This window comes from Mytilus trossulus, chromosome 14 (assembly GCF_036588685.1).
Source record: "Mytilus trossulus isolate FHL-02 chromosome 14, PNRI_Mtr1.1.1.hap1, whole genome shotgun sequence".
NCBI classification, from domain to species: Eukaryota; Metazoa; Mollusca; class Bivalvia; order Mytilida; family Mytilidae; genus Mytilus; species Mytilus trossulus.
This window is the reverse complement of record NC_086386.1, coordinates 47804926-47829533: the sequence shown is the minus strand read 5'-3', so window position 1 is coordinate 47829533 and position 24608 is coordinate 47804926. Positions and strand designations below refer to the sequence as shown.

Genomic DNA, 24608 nt, shown 5'->3' with positions numbered 1-24608 from the left:
TTTGAACTTTAGTTTGGTTTTTTATTAGTATTATGTGCTTAGTTGGGTAGTCTATGGGTGTAGTAATTGTAGAAGAATAACATTTTAATGCAATACATGTAACATGATAATGATAAAAAAAACATTGTTGGACCATTCAGGAATGGTGAATTGTGTAAATCTAAATTAATTGGTGAGGAAAACCCAATTTGATATGTATATAAGGGTAAACTGAATTGACATGATTGATGGTGCAATTTATTTTTTTTGGGGTTAAAAAACAAAATTTGTTTATTCTCAAGTGGAGCTCTGAGCACCAAAAAAACTGGATCTCTATTATTTGAAAATAAAGGTTATATCTACTGTAAGGTACTAATCTTATTTTATTTTACAGACCCTGAGGAAAATAAACATCATGGCAGTTCAAGTACATGCAACAGACATGAAAGATGCCTCACTGACAGAATTAGAAGTGCAGATGAAGAAGGCATCGCCAGAGAAATGTATTTCACTGTCCCACAGCTCACCGTCAGTTCAGATGTTCTATGCCTTGAGGACATGTCTAGAGACCTGTAGCGATGCCTGGCTACATGAATTCCTAGAACTAGATGGATTAGAAAGTTTGTTGGACTCACTGATTCAGATGACGGCTAAAGGCTTCACTAGTTTCTCTGATGCCATTCATCAGCTAGATTGTCTGGCTTGTGTCAGGGCTATTTTAAATACAAACACAGGACTTGACTTCATGGTTAGACATGATATGTACACACCAAAATTATCTTTAGGTAAATGTATTTGGATTTAGGCTATAAACATGATGAAATTAAAATTGAATAAGGTAAACACCTATTTGCTGTAAGATGACATTCATTTAATACTTCTATTTCTTACTTCTACTAAAACTTCATGATAATGTTGACAGCTTTCATTATTGACATCCACTTTTAGATCTGTCAGCAACATACTTTTTATTTTCGGATACTTTTAAATTTGATTAGGGTATGTCATTGTATGTTAAGCATGACAGTGAGAGCAAATTCTAGTCTTGGACAGTTATGCAGTGTGATAAGTTTCATAAAAAAAATAGTAGATGCAAGAATCAGACATTAAAGTAAAATCTTTTCTGTAAATAAATATAAGAAAATTTGCCAAATATTGTTCAATGTTATTAAAATCAATGATGCATCCATAACTGACAAACTATTTTGTTTTGTATTGCAGCCCTGAACATTGGGAACACTTTACCAAGAAAGCATGTGATAGAGATGTTATCAGCTATATGTGTGTACAATAATCTGGGATACCAAAGTGTTCTTAATGCGCTCAACTACTTTAAGGTTAGAATTATCAGGAAGAAATTGTATGTTTTTGACTGAACATGCTGAAGTACAAAACAGAGATATTATCATGAAGCAGTCTTCACGATGAACTATTAAATCTACAAGCACGGACCTCAATTTTTGAAAAATTTTAGTTAGATTCTGTTGGCCTGTAGATATGATTTTTACAGGCCTGCAGAGTTCATGAAAAGTGTAAGTCCTCAGGAGTTCACCACCAAAATTTTGCATAGGACTGCCACAATTTTAGTATTTTTCAATAGATTATTAGTGAGGACCAGCAGATTTTCTTCAAGGTCCACCAAGGGAAAAAAGATTTCACGAACTCTTGGCCCGAGAGCAATTTTACTATCCTGGGCTGCCACTCAGCGTGAAGACTGAATTATGAAGCTTTGGTTAAATAAATGTATATACATGATACACATACAGCAACATACATGAACATAATGTGTGTTGTATGGTTGCCAATATTCACCAGAGACCATATGACATAGATGTAATTATAGGTTAACTTACCACTTTCAGTAATGAGCAATACCCATTTCAAATAATGTGATAATAAGCTATAAAATGTCCTAAAATGACAAAATGATCATGTTCATGTTCATTACATGTATACATATTCACTATGATAAGAACTTTTTGAAATGTATAACAAATAAGAACATTTAGATGTGATAGTGAGATTGCCTTGTGTTCTTTTATGTCCTCTCAGTAGGCAATTGGGGCATTAAAGGTGTTAACTGTGTATGTCTTTTTGTGTGTCTGTCCATCCCAATTTTGTTTCCTCACTGTTAACTTAAGTTTTCCTCATCAAGATTTTATGAAGTGCAGACCACAGAGTTTAATTTGGGCAGTGAATCATTTACCATTCTCGAATTATGCACCTTTTTAATTTTAAAAATTGCAAACTTTAAGTGGGTGTATATACATGATAGATGCCCTCAGGCACATTCTGCTTAAATTTTTACATTGTTTTTCATTATTATCTATATATATTCTTTGCCTTCACAGAAAGAAACAGATCAGACAAACAGATTCAGTGTCATAATCAATGATTTGAAGACAGCTGAGACAGTGCAGCATAAAACAGCTCTGATGACCTTGATTAATTGTATAATAAACACAACACCAGACACTGTAGAAAGAAATAGAATAAGAAATGAATTCATAGGTACATATTTATAGCAATGAAAAAATGTAATGACTGTCAGACAATGGTCAATTTCCGAGTTCAAAGATGTCCAGAGTTTATTTGAACAATAAGAATTGGATGTGTCAGTCTGACACTGTCAGACCTTGAAAATGTCACAAAATGCTTCAACTACAAATAATAAACACCTTGAAATTTAATGAACAGAATGCAATTTAAGTGTGCAATCGTTAATTGTTACAGAGTTATATTAGAACATCATTCTAAACAAACAAAGATTAAAAAAAAAGAAGAAAGCAATTATATTCACATGAAACTCTTGTCTTTTATATTTTATCATATGATTATGAACATCTCAGGATTATCATTAAACTGATTGTATGCAATCTTATTATAATAAGTTCACATCACTTGCTCCTTGATTTTATGTAGCTCACAGCAACATATAAAATAGCAAGGAGCAAGTGATGAGAACATATACAAAATCGAGGTGTGACACACAGCGACAAGGATCTGGAAATTTTTTCACCTAATTTCGGTCATTTTCATACAACTTAAAAGTTGATGCCCCTTTTCAAAAAATGATTGTCAAAATCACATTACTGCATGAGACTCATTATGAGTATGCTCATACTCGATCGTCATGTTCGTAGCATCAACAAACTTGTTTCACTGTTGCATTGCAATTGCTTCTTGATTTGTCCTACCATTTTCCAAAAATTGATCAAGAGCAATTAAGGGAAGGCAACAGTTTAAAAATAAAATGATTTTAATGATGTAATGCGACAATAGTAAGACGAACAATTCCGGACTCATTTCCGGGATTAGTTTTGTTTACCCAAATCACAGGAAATCATCGGCTTTTTAATATTTTACCTTTAATAGTGCAAGAATATTAATTAAAATAGTTGCACTAGCTTTATTTAGGATGAAATTATTTTAAATTTACGATTGTCTAAATCTGTGGAAGAGAATTTCAAGCATGTGTATTACATAGTAAACAAAGCATGTGTGTTAGAAGTAAAAAAACAAAATTTTCTACGTAAATTAAACCAAGTTTTAATTTGATTATAAATCATAAGTGACAATTGTCTGACCTGTTGGGTAATTAAATAATGAAGCCAGTTGGTATGGAATTTTTATTTCTTTATAATAATAGTTTGGAGCTTGTGATTAAATGCCAGGTGTGAATTAAAAACACAGGTAAAGAGATTAGCAATCATTAGCCAATAGCTCCCCAAGGCATTAATATAGTTATTAGGAGGCCCCTCAGGATTATTACACTTTATTGGAGTGGCAGTTTAATTACAGGAAATCGATAACAAAACAAAAATATGTTCAAAATGGCGATTTTGAAAGTCAATCTCAACGAAATGACCGAAATTATTACTGTTGAAAATTAAATTTGACCTAAATCCAAATTAAAAGTTTAGGACATTATAGTTTCAGTTTAGGACATGACTGGCAAATATGACCGTTTCCGGACCCTTGCACAGCGACATATAAAAAATAGAGGAGCAAGTGATATGAACTTATTTTAATAAGATTGGATAGTTTGTACCTTCTTTCATAGAAAACCCAATGTTGAAAGGCAATTATAAGAAAAATCTTAATTATATGTACACATTTTATTTGTTTAGGTTTACATCTATTGGACATTCTGACTTTCTTAAGGAAGGAAGAGGCAGATGATGATCTACATTTACAACTTGAGGTAAGAGAGCATAGTAATGCTGACAGCTCAGTTAACAAAAAACCATACCATTGATTAGATGTTACATTTGTCTGTCCATATGCTGGAACATTAGTTTCCATTCTATTACTTAAAAGACTGATTGCTAAATAATTTTTGCTTTTGATTTTTAAACTCAAGCTAACTCTATGTCCAAAAATTAGTATATATGGGTTTTATAACTTTCATTTGCTCAACTAAACTTTATAAAACTTGCACACAATGCTTATTCATACCACAAACACAATTCAAGATTAAATTTTTGTTGAGGCACTTGCATTGTTCATGGGTTATGTCTCTTTGTAATTGGTAAATAAAATGTGTGCCTAAATCAAATGTTATGAAATTTATACAAAAAGATAAGTACCACCAATCCCTGATCAGGACTGAATTTGGGTAGCATCAATTTTGTATTTCTTGAGATATAAATGTTAATTGAAAAATTGCAGAAATTAATTGCTGTATATTTACAAACTGGAGCACATGTGTTCAATGAACATCATGCTTTTTTTGTTTATTCTGCAGCTAAGCAATATTGCTAGAATTGATAAAAAAAAAAATGTACTTTCTGATAAGGGAAATATTTGATTGCATGTCAATTAAATTAAGGCAGTCTGGAGTACTACTTGTACAAGCAATTTTTATTTACTTGAAAAAGTAAAAAAAATATACACATATAAGTCAATTATGATGTTTGAATAATCTCCCCTTGTACAATTGAATTTTTCTAACAATCCTACAAAGATTCTCAAGTTTTGGAATGTAAAATCATACCTTTAGTGATTTTTCCCACATTAGCTCATAATTTTTGTCTCGCCTTGAAGGATTCAAAAAGCGAGACATAGGTATGCTGTTTCCGGCGTTGGCGACGGCGTCAACAATGTATTAGTTTGTGATTAGCTCAGTTTTATGGGGAACCACTAGTGGTATGTCAATGATAATTGGTATGCAGATGTATTACCATTGCCACATCTCATTGCCATGGAGATTATTTGGCTCCGCCCCCTCAGTCATGGTCTATTGACTTTGAATGGTTTGCTTACTTTACATGTATTAGTTTGTGATTAGGTCAGTTTATGGAGATCCACTTGTGGTACGTCAATGATAATTGGTATGCAGATGTATTACCATTGCCACATCTCATTGCCATGGAGATTTTTTGGCTCCGCCCCCTCAGTCATGGTCTATTGACTTTGAATGGTTTGCTTACTTTACATGTATTACCTTGTGATTAGGTCAGTTTATGGAGATCCACATGTGGTACATCAATGATAATTGGTATGCAGATGTATTAACATTGTCACATCTCATTGCCATGGAGATTATTTGGCTCCGCCCCCTCAGTCATGGTCTATTGACTTTGATTGGTTTGCTTACATTACATGTATTAGTTTGTGATTAGGTCAATTTATGGGGATCCACTTGTGGTATGTCATTGATGTTTGGTTTGCAATTGCCAAAATTACAAAAAGGCGAGACATATATCTGTGATAACAGTTTATTTATTAGGGTTCAATGTTTCATCCCATTAATTCAACAAAGAAACTAATTGCATAAATAAAACTGAATTTGAACAATACAAAAAAGAAGAAAAAAGAAAAAAGGATACAAATTGTAAATTAAAAACCAAACATTATACTTACTGCAAAGACTGAACAAGTCACACCACTTCTGCTTAACAGTTTCAAAGTAGAGAATTCAGTATTAAGATATCTTAAATCAATTGTCGAAGTGTTTTCTGTACTTGATTAATATCCTGTTTGCTGGATAAAAACTGATTTAAATCGCAAACACATTGAATTTGGGGCAAATAAAAATTTACAGATATGTTCACCTACATAGTATTACAATTTTTATTTTATTGTTGTTCAACCATCCCTTTTACATGCATTAGCATATAATAAATATTATTGCAGGTATTTCATGACAAGAAGCATGAAGATGAAGAAATTTTAAATCAAGAAACTAATATAGACTTCAACAGTCCTGAAGATCTGATTGATGATATACAGAGTAAGGTATGTCTGAAAACTAGCATAAACTAAAAGTTATTAATTTATAAAGATGTGGTTGATAATGTCAATTATCATATACTTAGACTAAATAACATATACATTTTACCGTATGATAATAGCATTAAATTGACGTAAATTTCATATTTTTCGAATTGGTGCTTAGCGGGCTGATATGAAAAGTTTATCACATGATTCGATTGTTATCACATGCCTTTCCGTAATGATATCTCATGGCATTCCGGTGATACTCGGCCAATTCTGGAAAATACACTTCAATGCTTCGTTTTCAGTGAAAAACGTTACAAAGTAGTGTACAAAACAATTAAAATGGAAAGTGTATTGTGTAAATTAATAAAAATAATTTAAAAAAAACCAACAAATTATTAAATAAATGCATTTTTTTATTTTTTTCTGAAACATAATCTAGAAAGTTTCTTTTAAAAAAATGACTTTTCCAAACAATGTTTATAATTTTGTATATTGTTGAATTTTTATTTTTTTTTGTCGATTCGTTTATATTAATTAATTAAACTGTTGGGTTTTTTTCTCTGTGTTGTGGCATATGATAGAACAAAGTTTATATTGAATGTATCAAATTTTGGGTCCAACGTCCTTGATCGTTTTTTTCTCTTTAAACTTTGGGAACCACGTAAAAGGATCAAAACATTAATCTGTTATTTTTCTTTACTGTTGAAGCATATGATAAAAAGATCATAACATGTCATTTTTCATATCGCATGTATTATCAGCTCTCGGTCAATATCAGCCCTCGAGCCATGCGGCTCTTGGGCTGATATATACCTAGGGCTGATAATACATTTGATATGAAAAATGCCATGTAATAATCTGATATGATTGTACAAAGAAACTCCAATACCAGATAAAATACTTGAATAGATCTAATAAATGCTGTAAGGTGTACATAAAGTTATACATTCAGGAATCAAGCATAGATTCAGTCAATGCTGTACAGACATGACTGAACATGAAATAATAGACACAACATTTCAGATTTTGGAGACAGCACTGTCCATTTTAGGATAATTTGTTAATATAATTTAGTGGTTATATTTATTTTAATGAAAAACTTGCCTGGATCTTCTAGAGTTTTAAAAGACATGTTTTGTATACATTTTTAAATGGTCAGCTGTTACACTATTGAAGTCCTTTTCATAAATTGATTTGAAACCACTTATATTTACAGATATTTGGAACATCTAAGATGGTATCATTTGTAAACATTTTACAAGATCTGTTGTCAATAGAAACAGTTTACAGCAAGAATGCGTATGTATAATTTAGAATCAAGCAATTCAAACAAAATGTTTACTGTGGATTCATTATTATTCGTTGGATACCAATTTTCGTGGCTTTCGTGGGTACAAGTGAACCATGAAATAAAATGTTCAACGAATAACAAATTTTCTTTAGGCTTATATGCAGACTTTGGCCTAACCACGAAATTAAATATCCACGAACATGCAAGTTTTTCGTAATCCACGAAAATTGGTACCCACGAAAATAAATGAATCCACAGTATCTGGAAGTCAATGCTGTGTTGTTTATGAAGATGTTAGTTGATTCTATAGTTTGAACCTCTCTGATGGGTCCACTCATTTTCTTGTAATTTTATTGTCTAATCTTTTTGTTGATTTTACCATAAAATGTGTGCTTACTCTAGATAAACTAATTTAATTGACTAATGCAAACTTATTTGATGAGTTGAAAAATAATGTGAGTATGCCTTGAACATATATCATGTAAATTAACACATCAACAAAGGGAAAAAGTTCCTAAAACATGGCTTCAAAGGTCTAAACACAATAAATAATTTGCATATTTATACATTGAAGTATACATCATGTAGATAGAATATGGTTCTGTAAATGTTTAACTTCTCTAAGGCAGTCAGCTTAATACTTACAGAATTGGCTAGACTGATGTTGGGAACATTTTTAGCTCACTAGGCCCCAAGTAAGTTTTTCTCATCACTTGGCGTCCAGTGTTGTCGTCCGGCATCGTCTGTTTACTTTTAAAAAATTCTTCTCTTTTGAAACTATTGTTCCAAATTTAACCAAACTTGGCAATAATCATCATTGGGGTATCTAGTTCTAAAAATGTGTCTGATGACACAGCCAGCCAATCAAGATGGCCACCATGGCTAAAAATAGAACATAGGGGGGTAAAATGTAGAGTACTCTGAAACCAAAGCATTTAGAGTAAATCTGACAAGTTTTTATTGTTTATCAAGTCAAGATCTATTTGCCCTGTAATTTTCAGATTAACAGGACAACCAGTTAATGGGTTGCTGCCCCTGAATTAATAGTTTAAAGGAAATTTTGCCAATTTTGGTTATTATCTTGAATATTATAGATAGAGATAAACTGTAGGTAGCAATAATGTTAAGCAAAGTCAGATCTTCAAATGTACAAATAAGTCAACATGACCAAAATGGTCAGTTGTTCCCTTAAGGAGTTATTGGCCTTTATAGTCAATTTTACCATTTTTTCATTGGGGTATCTAGTTCAAAAAATGTGTACGATGACCCTGCCAGCCAAACAAGATGGTTACCATGGCTAAAAATAGAACATAGGGGTCAAATGTAGATTTTGGCATATAATTCTGAAACCAAAGCAATTTTTATAAATTTGGTAAATTTTTACAAAATGTGTTTCTCTCTAAATACTGGGCACAGTGCATTAAAGATAGATATATTGTTAACAGCAAGAGTGTTCTACAGTAAAGTTAATCTACAAACACATCACCATACCAAAACACAATTTTGTCATGAACCCATCTGTGTTAAATATGCACATAGAGACCAAGGTGAGACCAAGGTGAGCAACACAGGCTCTTTAGAGCCTCTATTTTTTTTAATACTGTTTTTTTTTATTATACATTGAATATTAGTGAAATCATGTTCTAATAATCATTTATGCTGTTCTGTGCTTTATTTTATTTCCACAGTCTTAATTTGTAGCCCAGAGGAATATTCATTCTCTGTATACTATTATTTATTTTAAAGGTCCAAAATATGGAAGACTATTGATAACCTTGTTCATCAGACTGTCCACTCCTGTGATGTTCATGTCAGTACTAATACATGTGATGCACCAGACACTGTTCTAGATACACTGCCAGAATCTCTACACAAAAGTATCCAATACATTAAAAACTTCCAAGCTCGGACAGCCTTATCTACACAGAAATCTAAATCTATATGTCTAACGGATAATGATACTGGGGTGGAATTAACTCATAACAAAGATACTATCTCAAATGAATTAACCAAAGTAGCAGAAATGATGGAATATATGGACCAATCACAATATGACAATCTGTTTCTTGATGTCAAAGACATCAGTGCAGACACGCCCACAAATAAGTCAGCTCTCCAAAGAAGGTACAGAATACAGAAGAGAAATGTACCAAAACCTAAGAAAAAGATGAAAAGTTGTCAGTGGGTGAAACTTCCTGATGAATCTGTAGGTAGGTACCAAATAAAAAAAATTATGCCCCACCTAAGATAGAAGGGGGCATTATGTTTTCTGGTCTGTGGGTCTGTTCATTCGTTCCTCTGTCCAGTTTCAGGTTAAGGTTTTTGGTCAAGGTAGTTTTTGATGAAGTTGAAGTCCACCAATTTCATGGTCCATTGAACATAGAAGTGGGGCATCAGTGTACTGTACTGGGGACACATTCCTGTTTGATTTTTTTTTGCGTACATGTGAACTGTGAAATTTAAATATTCAATGAATAACAAATTTTTTATAGGCTTGTATATGCAGACTTGGGCAAAATTAAATATCCAAGCTTTTTATCAAGGACTCATCTGTATAAAAATAAATGTTACAATCATGGTTTATTTCTAGAAGTGGATAAGGTAACAAATAACAGGTGGAAATTCTCCATAACACTGGCCATAAGTTTACCAATATTTTATTTTTTCAAAAGTGCACAAAATACAATTATATTTATCATGTTTATACAATAGAAATACTGGGATTCAGAAACCAGAAGAACTTATATTAATCATGTTAATCTGTCCCCCTTTGTCTGCTATACATAAGAAAAATGTTGAAATAATAACAATATTTTTCAGTGATAATTTACTCACACTATATGGAATTACAGAAATGCCAAATCCCCAATTGCCACGAAATAGTGTTGTATCTATTAGTTAAACATAGAGCATATACATATGTTTCTCTAATTCTTCGTCAATTTATCCCTTTCTGCACCCATTGTATACAAAAAATTTAATCAACGTGTGGTTCGTTTGATCTCAGTACTTCATTGGTTAAAATCTGATTATGACGTCTAATTTTCTTGCTCTCCTCTGAAATTCCTATTGTGACGGCATGAAAAAAAGCAACAATGCCTGATGATGTCACATAGAAAGAACACATCTTTTTGCAGATCATTTGAAAAAAAAGAGTAAGTTTGCCTGCATAATGTTAGAAAATCATTAGAGAAACAGATTCCACCACCAGATCTCGTGTAATTCGATATTTATCCACTCAAGACAGTTAAATTTACAATTTTTTTTTTAATTTTTTAGATAAATATGGTGAGTGTATCTGGTTATCATCAGCTGTTTCTAGAAGAATATTACCAGATTACAGTCAATTAGAGAGATTGTTTCAATCATCAGAAAATATAGTACAGGAACAGAGTGAAGTAAGGAAAATGTTTAAAGCTTATGGGTATTGTTATTGTCTGCTCTTATGTTCAGTTTCCAAAACAATTATTATTAAATTATTAAATAGTTTAAATGGATTTTTGATAAGGCAAGTACATTAATTGTCAAGACATGCATAAACTATAGAATACAAAACAAATTACGGTTTCTATTTATAGGAAATTGAGACCAAAAAAATCTAATTAACAATATTATAATGTGTTTTGTATATTCTTCATTAATATATTTATTTCTTGCTTTCTTTCACAGCATATAAAAAAAAATCAGGCAATTCTCCTAGAAAGATCAAAGCTTCATTTTAACAAACAATCTGATGACTAAGATTAATTGTAAGTCATGAACAATTCAGTATACTTATGCTTATATTAGTCATCAGATGTTTATTGAAACACAGGCCTGAGACCAGTTCTTTGTGCATGTAAAGACTTTTAAAGATTGAAGTTGATGAAAATAAATTAATATTACAATACATAGAGAATAAAAATCCGTAGCATATGTCGTATCATCCCGAGACACAAATATCAGCCCCAGGGCCTTTAGGCCAGAGGGATGATATTGGTCGAGGGTGATACTGCATGTGATACGGATTTTGCCATGTTTTATATGCTTTATTATATATTTCAATATTATATGAACTGTTTTCTGATCCATTGCACTGGGTTACCTTCAGTTCTACTTTTGTCTTGGTTCAAAGCCTTAAAAGAACTGCTCAATTACTTATCTGAAGCACCTGTGTTACCTTACAATTAGCGTGTTGATGTTTCAAAAAAAAATTGTTGATTATTGTATTTTTTTAAAGTTGCATTTAGTGCGCACAAAAATATGAAAATTTGACGTTTGTGATGTCATATACCAAACAATGAAGTCATTCAATAAATTGCGTCACACCCGAATTACTGTTCTATTGGACCAATTTTGAGGGAAAAAAATCTGAAGCTTACATAAATAATAACTGACTGATTTAAAAAAAAAAAAAAAAAAAAAAATTAGTAGGGGTGGGATAAAGAGTGTGCATCAAAGTTGCGCGATATGGATTAAACAGCAGGCTATGTATCAAATATGCAAAACTACTCTATTAACTACTAAACATATGATAAAACTGTATATGAACATTCTTTTCAGATAGTTCTTTTGAACTCAAAAAGTAGAAGAAATATTAATTTGTTCCTGAGTCGTATGGAGATAGGACCAGAGGAGCTGATACAAGGGTTAGAACTAGAGAATGAAGATAGCTGTGATATATCATTACCAACACTACAGTACCTGGTTAAAGTATTACCTGAGAGAGAGGAGGTACAACAACCATTTGTTTCTTTAAAGAACATATAAAAAAGAAGATGTGGTATGATTGCCAATGAGACAACTATCCACAAAAGACCAAAATGACACAGACATTACCCAACTATAGGTCACTGTACCGCCTTCAACAATGAGCAAAGCCCATATACCACATAGTCAGCTATAAAAGGCCCCTTTCAGATAATGTAAGACAATACAAATTTATGAGAAAACTAACGGCCTCATTTATGTAAAAAAATGAACGAAAAACAAATATGTTACACATAAACAAACGACAACCACTGAATTACAGGCTCCTGACTTGGGACAGGCACATACATAAATAATGTGGCGGGGTTAAACATGTTAGCACATGCTTATATGAACATGATGAATAGGGGTTTATTGTAAAATTGTGAAAACACAACATTAAGATTATCTAAGGTATTAATGCAAACGAGATGATTATAAATTATAAGGATAACGGGGATCATCAAATTGTGAAACTGTACATCAGACACAACTTAAATACCTAAAATCAAAGGAATATCTCTTTAATTTGAACATGAAAAATTTTTATGGTAGCATTTAGAAACACTTCAGTGTATTGCTGTATTTCATATTCAACTTGTAAACCATAATGTATTATTTGTTATTAAGTTTTTTGCTTGACAAGAAATTGTCAGATGTCTATGTACAAAAAAAAGTTGAAATTAAATGTACTATGTATGGTTACCAACTGTTTACTAAGTAATTTAGTATTTATTTAAGAAATATCTTCAAAGTCATAGAAAATAAAATTCAGTTTTTTTTTTTTATTATTTTGCATTTGTGAGAAAAAAAAATTGTCCTTTTTGCTCCAGATTTTTCTAGATTGATTGATTGATTGTTGGTTGCTTAACGTCCAGTGGCAAATATTTCATGCATATTCAGGACGAGATTTCTCTAGATACCTGTTTATAAACTAGAACTTAAGAAGATTTACAATGATGTAAATACTTGTTTCTCTGTTAATCACACATTTCATTACTTTTTACAGATAGGTATGTTATTGAGTTACGAAGGACGTCGTTTGGAGTTAGGAATGGCTGAACAGTTTATACTCATGTTAGCCGATATCCCTGACTTTGAGATTCTGATTGAAGGTCATTTAATGATGGCAGAATACAACAAAAGTATGAACAGACTGAAGGGATCACTTAATATGATGGTGGATGTCAGTAAACTTATACTGGAAAATACACATCTCAAGGAATTCTTCCACTTCCTGTTGAATGCTGGGAACTTTCTGAATCATGTAAGATTTTATCATCAATGTACATTTTGATGAAATAGTTCAGATTCACACACACAAATTGTAATGAAATAGATTAAATTATGTTTATACAAACTGTTCCAATGAGAAATAAAAAAGAACTGTATACATAAATAATTCAAAATAGCTTGCAATATTTAACTAATTTTAAAGTGTTTTTTATTGTTTACATTATTTGGATCATAATCCAAACCTGAAATTTAAGCATAAGGCCAACTAAAATTAATTAGTAGATTATCATCCGAATTTTGGAAAAAATGGGGCGGGTGGGAGGATTTTATTTTTTAAATTTGATTTTATATGAAACCCTCGTCACAAGTTCCTCATACCGCAGGGTATATGCTAGTGGAAAACAAGCTTGAATAATGTATAAACATGCTGTATTAGGAATGCTACACTATTTTTTAAACTCTTAAATAAAAATCCCTGATTGGCAACCATTGTTATTCATGTAATTGCCGCTTTAGAAACCTATAAATTTAAAGTATATAATAAATAGAAGAGAAATGCTCTCTTCAGTTGGACTGCACCTACACCAAATTTATTTTGCTTTCTAAGCAATGGTTTGTAGTCCCCATAAAATCAATAAAATGATTTGGTACAATTGTACGCAACACAAGAATTATGAGTACAGAATAAAATGTAAACTCAGTGTTGAAAGTAACTATGATGTAAAACATGAACTAAACCAAAAGGAAGTTGTTGTTTAATGACTAAATTGAGGGTATTGGGACAGTTACAGAGGGTATTTGCTGTTTGCCAACAAAAACAACAGCCATGGGTAAGGGCTTGTTATAATGAAAATGCGTGTCGACTTTTTTTTTCTCAATATATGGTCATAAATCAAACAAGTTAGTGCTTGTGTCAATTTCTTTAATCCAGTCATGTTTTTGTACCAATTTGTTCTACGATTTTTGGGCTTTGGATATCATTCACAGTCCTAATTTCCTGACACAAAGTCATTGTATAAATAAAGAAAAAAACATGGTTTTCTATTATCTTGTGACTAGGTACCGCAATTTGCGTTCAAGGACAAGGCGTTTTACTCATAACTCGAATATTTTATGCCCTTCTCGTTATCAATCTCTATTCTCGGTAGATAATGTTGTCATCATAGAGCAGCAGATAATGTCGACTCAATCATATCGTTAAATTACTCGAAGAAATAAAAAAAACGAAATTTGAAACAGGAAGTTTAAAATGAAACGAAATTATTGATGGTTCCTGGTAACGGACATGAACAAAATCCGGAAATTGTATTTTTTTTATGTAAAAAAAATCGGGGCATGAAGATTTCAGAGGGGCGGGCGGGGATGAAAATCTAGCAATTAATTTTAATTGGCCTTACTGTTAATTCAGAAATCATTGCATGCATTTATTATTGCAATTTTGTCATTTCAGACTTGAATATGATTTTAATTTTTAAGATTTTGAGAAAAATCCTGTTTAATACATATACAATATTTCAAAATTTGAATTTAAATTATTGCGTTTACAACTCTGTCGCATTTTTCGCAATAATAGAAACCTCTCAAAAAATTTTGAATTTACAGTATATCATGTACATATATTATTTGAGAGGGTGGAGTAAAGGTACATGTATATTAAAATCACCCATTGCATCCCTCCTTTATTTTTCTGTTTATATGGGTTTTTTTTCAGCTTAAAAAGCAGGATGAGTTTGATGGAAAAAATTACACTGTTGTAGATCACTATAATTATCAGGTTTTTTTATTTTGGAATTTAAATCAGGTACAACATTGTAAAAGGGAGATCACAAAATTTACTTACTACACTTTATCAATAGTATTGCTGGTCAAGTGTATTTTTCATGAGTTTTATTGCAGTATTAAACTTTATTGTAGGACTATGTACAAGGAGAGGCAGCAGGATTTAAGTTATCTAGCCTTGATAGAATGGTAGAGGTCAAATCATTGACAGCCAATCATTCATTTCTCCACTACATGATCAAGATGGCACAGGATCTTGACAACACCTTATTAAAGTTCCTCCAGGACTTCCAGTCATTGGATAAAGTTGCTAGGTATGATAATTATAGATTATTACATGGCATTTTCCATATCGCCCTGGTATCAGCCCTAGACTCCCATATCAAGCCAGAGGGCTTGATATGGGTTGTGGGCTGATACCACAGACCATATGGAAAATGACATGTTATAATCTATTTATCACATATTTTCAAGCAAAAGAAATAGTTTTTGATTGACAGGTTACCAGAAGTTAAACTTGGGGGCTCGATATGGATTTCGAGGGCTGATATCGATATTGGCCCCGAGGGCTGATAACCAACATTGACTTCCGGCTATTATTGGCCATGCAAAAACGTACATATCAGTTCAAAATATGTGATAATATGATATACTGATTTATGGCAAACACAAATAGTGTAGAACAGTAGAACAGCAATATCAAACTTTCAAAGGTATTATCATCTGAAACTATCATTTTAGCAATAGTATGGTATTATATATCAAAAATATTTTTTATTTTCATCTGAAAATTTAAAAACTAAATTTCTCCTGTATTTTTCATGTGTACAACATAGGTTGTGTTTTATCAATATAAATTTTCATGCCTTTTTCATATTTTTTTTTTGCATTGAGCATAACTTTCTATACCCCACAGTGCTTACAAGCACTTTGATTAATAATAATTATATGCCTGTTGTCTAACACTTTCAAAAACAAGTTAAAAGAGCAACGGGCGTATCATGCGCTAAAGCGCAGCCCTTTATTATAAATATGTTACAGTAATGCTTTTGTTTATGTGCTACTTAATTATACATCTTATCATTTTGTTAATTTTTTCAGCACATCACTGAATGATCTGAGGAGAGACATAAATAGTTTCAGTAAACAGATGTGTAGATTTATACAACGTCTTCAATTAGCTGATCATAAACTGAAGGACAAGTTCAACAACTTTATAGAGGTAATATTTGTAATGCTAAAAGGACAAATTAGGTCATTTAAAAATTGAAGTCAGGGTGATTATGCTGTGTATGTGTGTGTGGCTGTTGTAATTTACCCCCTGTTAGATTAAACTAAAAATGTCCAATAAATCTATAGCTTACATGATTTATTTCTTAAACAATTGCTAGAAAAAAGTGTTTACTTCTTTTAATTCTCAACCCCACCATTTGCCAATTTTATTATTTTTTTCTGTTAAGCTAACATCAAATCCACACTTAACAGTTTGTAAACTTACTGAAATCTGTAAATGTGCCAATGATGCAATAGAATAGAAAATATAATAAAACATCACCTACCTTAAAGCTCATTTTTAATGCAATATTATTGGATTTTAAGGTTAACACACCCAAAAAAACACCTCAGCTTTGGAGTTTTCATTTGTATGGCGTCCCGACTTGAATGCACCAACAACTTTAATGAAATTGTAAAAGTTTGTTTTATTTCACTTTTTTACATTTTCCCGAGCTCTTATGCATTAATTTTTTTTTGTAATGCATCAACATAAGAATAAAGGGATCTGGTAGAAACTTAATTTTTTAATTGCACAGCGAAATTGGCATAGCGTTGCAAACAGGTTACCATATATGTGAATTTATAGAGAGGAATATTGTAACAGCTATTACTTTATTCACCTCTTAAAAAGTCTGTGCTTAGTATAGATATATCAAGAATTTTTTCATGGTGTTGTTTTCAAAGGGAAAGAAACACATTGTATTAGAATTAGCCTGAGCATATGATTAAAATATCTGTATTTAGTGAACATGTGTTGTTTTTTCTTAAATTTTTATAATTGGATGTGAAGTTGCTTTCTCTATGATATTAATCCTCATCTTTTCCTTGTTATAAATGTAAGGTATGTCAACACCAATTTTAAGCTGACTACCATTTTTCCTTCCAGACTGTGAGAGCAGAACTGATCATCATACAAGCTACAACACTACAGTTAAGGAGCCTATCAGAAAAGGTTGCTGCTTATTTCTGTGAAGATTTCACAAACTTTGACCTTGAAAACACCTTCAAAGTCTTACAGAAATTCTGTAAACAAATCAGAAAATGTCAAATGGTAGGTACTCATTACAATTAATACAATGGACTTATTGATATTTATAGAACTAAAGAATGATTACTTGCAAAATTTAAATATGGCAAAATTATGGTAAATGACCGAATATATTTGGTATATTGATTTTGATTTTTGGTGTTTTAACGTCACTTTAAGCACAGCATTTAGGCTATTTCCTGGCGACCAGACTTTTTTGGTGGTGGAAGCTGGAGTGCCCAGAGAAAACCACCAACCTTCAATAGGAAAACGGATAATCATAGTCATTAAAGATTGGAGTCGGGTGAACTGCGCAAGTGGGGGTTTGAAATCTTAACCTTGGTGTTGACTGGCTAGTGATTACAGTAGAAACTACTTAGACCACTCGGCCACTAAGGCCCTGATTAAAATAGATCATAATAGAGTTCAGTACAAGTAAATTATTATTGTTTTGCCAAGTATGTTGTATTTTGTGCATACTATGGATGTGTATATAAAATGAAGCTTTCTTGTGTCACTATTGTCATGTCAAACTGATTTTTCAAAACAAGGTAATGAAAATGTGCAAAAAAAGTAATAAATCACAAGTATGCAGTCCATAGAAAGTTCCCCTGAGGTCTATACTAATGTTTTTATATACATTTATTCATGAGATCACTTCTTTTAAGGAGTTAAGGAATATTTATGCCCTGTCTACAGTTGATGGGGAACATATTGCTGGTCTGTTTTAAGGTTGGTAGTTAGTTAGATCACGAATTTATGTATCAAAATTCCTTCTTTCCCGTTATAAATCAGTCATTATCCATTTGTCTTTGTTTAGGACAATGCAAGTTTTCAGAAACAGTCACACTTAGCAAGGAAGAAGAATGAGCAACTTAAATGTACCTTCAAAAACAGATTAATGGCATTAGAATTTGGAAAAGATGCAGGTAAGGCAAAAAATGCTTAAAGGTATTGTCATAACATTCCAGGTATTTATGCCCCACCTTCTATGGAAGAGGGGCATTTAGTTTTCTTGTCTCTGTGTTCGTTTGTACGTCTCACCCGCTTCAGGTTAAAGTTTTTGATCAAGGTAGTTTAGATGAAGTTGAATTCAAATCAACTTTAAACTTAGTACACATAGTTCCTATGATTTAAATGGTAAAATAGATTTTTGACCCCAATTTTACAGTCCACTGAACATAGAAAATGATAACGTGAGTGGGGCATCCATGTATTTTGGACACATTCTTGTTTTTAATCTCCAACAACACATTTCCAATTTAAAAAAAAATTAAACAGCTTTTTGACAGAAGATAATATGAATACTACTTTAAAAGCTACACTACTGTGGAATCATTTATTTTTGTGGGTATCAAATTTCGAGGATTGAGGAAAAATTGCATATTCGTGGATATTTGATTTCATGGTTTTGTCAATCTGTGTACACAAAGCCATAGAAAATTTGTAATTCATTGAACATTTAAAAAATCTTGATTCACTTGTACACAAGAAACCCACAAAAATGGTATCCAACTAATGATAATGAATCCACAGTATAAGCTAAATTGTTTTCACATTCATACCTTTCTATTTGACTTTGCAGCTAGATATTAGTCTTATGTTATGGTTATATAATGGCGTTTCCATTCATGTTGTTGCATTTACTCATGAACCATTGAACCTAAGCATTTCAAATTTTAATATGTTGATACTGATGACAAAATTGAGGTCAAATTTGATATTGACAATTTTCACTTTCACCGTTCATCAGTTATGGTTCTTGTGATAGGACACAAATAATCCATGTATTTCATCAATTAACAAAGTGACAACACATGTGTGTATTCCCCATCAACTTATAGACAGGGCATAAATATTCCTCAACTCATTAAAAATGAATAAATATATATATAACAAGAGGCTGTCACAACGACAGCAAACCATTATTGCAAAATAAAAATTTATAAATTAAATATTTAAAGGAAACACATGTGTTGTCACTTTGTTAATTGATGAAATGGTTTCAAAGTAGAAGTTTTATTGGAGATCATGACAAAAGCGGACAGTAACCTGTTTCTTTTACAAGATTTGAATTTGTTATACTCAGTCTAAGACATGTAGTTTCGGCATTAAAATTATCAGAACCCTTCGATATCGTTGAAATCATGCCACGGCAATGTGTTCGACGGACTACCAGAGCCAAATATCCTGCAATCACGCCAAAAAACTATTGGAAAGTCTCATTATATTTTGCGTTTATAGACCATATGATAATGGAACTAGAGAGTGGAGTGACGTCTGGTATTATCAGAAAATCACTTCTTTGTGGCATATCTGCTTCCTTTTGTAGGAAATATAACAAATGAACAAATCTCAACATTTTCTGAGACATATGAAATGACCTGGTTTGTAATTTTGACGAATTCAATTGGGAGGTCGCTCGATGGCGAACACATATATTGGTTTACATCATCTCGCGAGTGCTACCGTGGAGATCTATCAGTATTCTACATCTGTTGAAATCAAATGTACGATCAACAATGAACTATGACAGGTTTTCATCGCTAGCATTACTGCATATTCATCGGGGTTTTCAGTGTGAATATTGACAAATAAATAGAGAAGCTCGTTTCTGCCTAGACCAGTAGAGCAGATTTTGGACAATTTTGAGTAAATTCTGTATCAGAAAATGTGTAGATGTTTTCAATTAAACATGATTTACTCTATTCAGAAGATTTATGAATAGTTTTGCATTCATAAATTGTTTATAAGTCTACATGTAGCTCCTCTTTCAACTGTCCTATGACCAAAAACCGAGAAAAAAACATTTTCCTGCTTAAAGGGTCCCAAAAAATTTAGTAGTTGCTTTCACATCATTTCTTTCTATCTACGCCTCTGTCTTCCTAAAACACTCGTGTAAAATAGTTGGTTTACAGTATTTAATTATCCTCATTTAATCTTTAATATTGCAGTTATTAAATAGAACATATACAATAAAACACAGATTACAGGATTTTTGGTCCTGTAAAAAAAAGCTAAAGCATAAGAGACCAGATGTTAGTGCAAAGTTTCTGTGTGAATCACATCGAAGAGTTGGGACTTTTAATTGACAAAGATGGCTTCCTCTTTTACTTGAGTCAAGGTTTTAAATAGATACTAAAGTAGAGGATAGTTCTCTAAGAATTACTTATTTTTCTGAGTTTGAACCAGTTTGAAAGATGTTGATAATGGTTGCACAGAATTTGATGTGCATCTGGCATTGTTTATTAATAGTTTTCTTGAATTATTTTGTCTGCACTCAGTTTTTATCATCTATGTAGTACCACCTTGAGTAATCTTTGTAGTTTGATCTTTCATGTGCCTACAGCAAGTTTAGCTTTGATATTCAGATCTAAGCAGGTATTCAAAAAACTTCACATGGTTTGGGAATTATGTTTTTTGTTCTATCAATGAAATTTATACAAAGAACTTATATAAAACTTTAGCACAGTAACTTACATAAAAAATTGACTTGTAAAGGTGGTACCCAACACTTTCACTAAAATTAATTTGGCTGGTTTAATTTTCATAAAATTTTGACAAAGTATTTACTTTCACCCTTTGACAAAATTCTAAAAAAATTTAAAAATTTGAATCAACCATTTTATCAGAAAAATACACTTTATATAGCAGTTTGAGAAACCCTTATTTTGATCATTGAGAAGCTTCCCTTAACAACACAATGTAATTAAAATGTTTAGATGATTTTACAGAGTTATCTCCCTGTAGTGTTAGGTACCACCTTAACTCTCGTAAAAAAATTGTCATGTTAACTTACATTCTACACATGAATGGCTTTGTGTAAGATGCATATTTTAAAAAAAATGATGGCTGTACAAATAAGGTTACATTAAATGAGTTGAATATGTTAAATCAATATATTTTGTTTTCAGGAGCAAGTTCTTCCATATTAGAAGATAGAAATAAAGTTTTAGAAAAAATATTAGATGATTTACACCGTGGAAACTTCCGTCCTGTTATCAAATCAGAAGTCCATACCCCTGATACAATAGAGTTGGACCCCTTTGAGTTTAGTAACATCAGTTTTGTAGAAAGTCCATATGTACTGAGACAGCATGTTGGTACCTACAACTCAGAGGAGGACATCTTGTCGCCTACAGAGTTAGTAGGCATCAGACCGAGATCCAGTTCAGGTATGGTCATTCATATTTTATTCTCAAGATAGGAAGAGTATTTATCATATTATTTCATACAAAACTTTACAAAAACTTATTTGTATAGGATAATGCTTCAATGAACAATCTTTAAACTTTGAATTCTTAGTCACCTTGAGAATTGAAAATGTTTCATTGATTCAGGATTATACTAATGGAAAAAATAAACAGTACCCTCTAAAACACTACCAAAATAAAACTTAAGAGTTTTGTGGAATAAGGTTTGAATAATTTTATTTAATCTTTAGTCCCTTCATGAGGAAGTCATTGTTGTTAATTAGAGACCTCATTTAGTGCAGCCGCATACAAATGAAATTGAGCTTTTTTTTACTGTCAATACAGAGACATTTCAAATAAATTTGCTAACAGACACAGCATAGATCATTCTGTGGTGAAATGTATGTAATCTTTTTTCAATTTGTTAAGATTGGATACAGTTTCATTTCAATGGCATACATGTATGTAGTTACATTATCCGGACATCAAAATCTCTCCTGAAATCAAAATAAAGCACTTCCCGTATTATTTTCAATATACCTTGAAAGTCATGTAACGAAAAGTAAACATGTGTTCAGGGACCATGAAGAGGTAAAAAGTTGCATAACTTCCAACATTCTAAAAACATAAATGTCCTGTAATTATATGAAATTTAATACATTAAATACAAATAAGGGTCAGCAGATACCAAATGGGCAATCAAACATTAGAAATCTTAGAAAAACATGGCCAGAAAAAAATAATCAAAAGACTAAACAGGAGCCCACAAAGTACCATAAATCCACTCTAGATTATTTGAATCATAACAAAATATAACTTACTGATTTTTGGAAGAAATATCTTTGAACAATTAGAAATTTTTCATTTACTTTATACAATTAATGCTGTTTTCAAGCACTGAACTTCTTATTTATAGTTAATGCCAATAAAGGCATCTGCTATGCGTTTACTAATCTCAAGTTTGTTTCTTTTTATGCCCCACCTACGATAGTAGAGGGTCATTATGTTTCTGGTCTGTGTCCGTCTGTTCATTTGTTTGTCCATCTGTCTGTCCCACTCCAGGTTAAAGTTTTTGGTCAAGGTAGTTTTTAATGAAGTTGATGTACAATCAACTTGAAAGTTAGTACACATGTTCCCTATGATGTGATCTTTCTAATTTAATGCCAAATTAGAGAGTTTTGACCCCAATTCCACGGTTTGCTGAACATAGAAAATGAAAGTGGGAGTGGGGCATCCTTGTACTGTGGACACATTCTTGTTTACTATGGATTCCTTATTGTTCATAGGTTCTCATTAGACTTTTATATAACTTTTTCAAAACCAAGAAATCAAATAACAACTAAAGAGCCATTTTTCCTTGATCAACATTTTTTTTAACACTAATAACCATGAAACTTAACTAATCCACAATAAATACCATCTACAGTGTATCATATTTTATTCCAGCAGCTGAGATTCTTCTAGATGAACCAAGACTGGAGAAAGAAGAGGCTGTGTTGATTAATGAACCACATACTAAGACAGACAGAGATATGGCAAATAAATTGCAACAGTTAAAGCAAGAAATGGCACATGCCCAACGACCATGCCATCTGGAAGTGGCAAATATATCTGATGGGGCACCACCATTCAAGAGTGCTGCGTTGGCCATGTTGAATGAGACTAATACATCAAAACTGAACGTGTCCGATAAAGAAATTACTGAAGCTAATGAAGTCATAAGTAAAATAAGACTTGAACAGTTAAAACGTCAGACAAGTAAACATAAACAATCTCATAATCGTAGTCGTAGCGATCTCACAGATTCAATTCTTGTCACAGAGAAATGGATGAAATATGAGGAGATGAAAAACCATGATTTTATCATGGAGGAACAGATTGCGCCCCTTGCTGAACCAGAAAGTATGTGTGCTTTGTCTACTCTAAATTTGGAAAATCATGGAAAGTTTGTTGACAGAGATGATGTCAAGCATTATGTAGAAAACCAAAGAGATGAGAAACACTTGTCCTTACAGGAAGGACCAATCGTAAAACTCCCTTTCACAGAAAACGTAAGAGAGACATGGTCGGATAAACCTAAACGACCAGAGAAAAGATTGTCTGTCACAAATTTCTTCAATAAGATATCCAGAGCTGTCCTTAAACCAAAGAACACTGACCCAGCAAAGGATGAAAAAACAAAATCTCAGATGTTTGGACGTTTTATGCGCAGAAAAAGTCTCTCTAAAGAAAACAAAGAAAATATTTTACAGTCTGATCGAATGCAGCTTTACAGGAGTCAAGAAAGGAAGAGTAATAGGGAATTCAAGAAGCTGAAAACGGAGAAAGGAAAATCTGCAAAACAAAGCAAGGAAAATTTACGTATAGAAAAACTTAGTAGAGAAGATTTACGACTGACAGCTAAACTAAGTAAAGAGGATTTACGCCAGCATCTTAATTCAAGCAGGGAAGAAGTCTGGCAGACAGGAAAGTTGAGCAAAGAAGATTTAAGGATGCTGAGAAAACTAAGCAAAGAGGATGTCAGGCATACTGAAGTGTAGAGAAATGAATATTCATATTCACAAAATTTGAAACAAATGCTTTATATTACATTGACTCATTAGATGTTGCTTTAAAGAGTTGTAAGTATTGGCTAATTTGGTGCTTTAAATTTGTACATAATTTATTGTCTGTAGTTTGTCTGAAGCAATTGCCTATTCGAGTTGTTACTATCACTTTTGCTTTGTTTCATAGTATACATGTAATGTTGAAATCACTCATAATTAAATGCGACTCTTAGCACACATGTAATAGAGGCATACACTCTGTGGATATTGCAATTTGTTCACTGAGCCTGTTTGAAATTAATGTTCACTTTAAATATTTGTCGTTTTTA

The 24608-nt window shown here is 32.1% G+C and overlaps 1 protein-coding gene across 2 annotated transcripts; it reads left to right on the top strand.

The window, feature by feature from the left end:
- The first annotated feature begins 384 nt into the window (after positions 1-384).
- LOC134695844 (inverted formin-2-like) lies at positions 385-24608 on the top strand. 2 transcript variants are annotated; one of them, XM_063557285.1, is made up of 16 exons: positions 385-764; positions 1201-1316; positions 2331-2490; positions 4110-4183; positions 6118-6219; positions 7421-7503; positions 9242-9705; positions 10775-10893; positions 12038-12208; positions 13233-13490; positions 15374-15552; positions 16340-16460; positions 17400-17564; positions 18361-18469; positions 21455-21715; positions 23183-24608. In XM_063557285.1, exons 1-16 carry the CDS (start codon positions 395-397, stop codon positions 24271-24273), a joined length of 3843 nt encoding a protein of 1280 aa, XP_063413355.1. In that variant the 5' UTR covers positions 385-394; the 3' UTR covers positions 24274-24608. The 2 variants fall into 2 exon arrangements, with proteins under 2 accessions (XP_063413355.1, XP_063413354.1); XM_063557284.1 differs by having other exon boundaries at positions 23180-24608.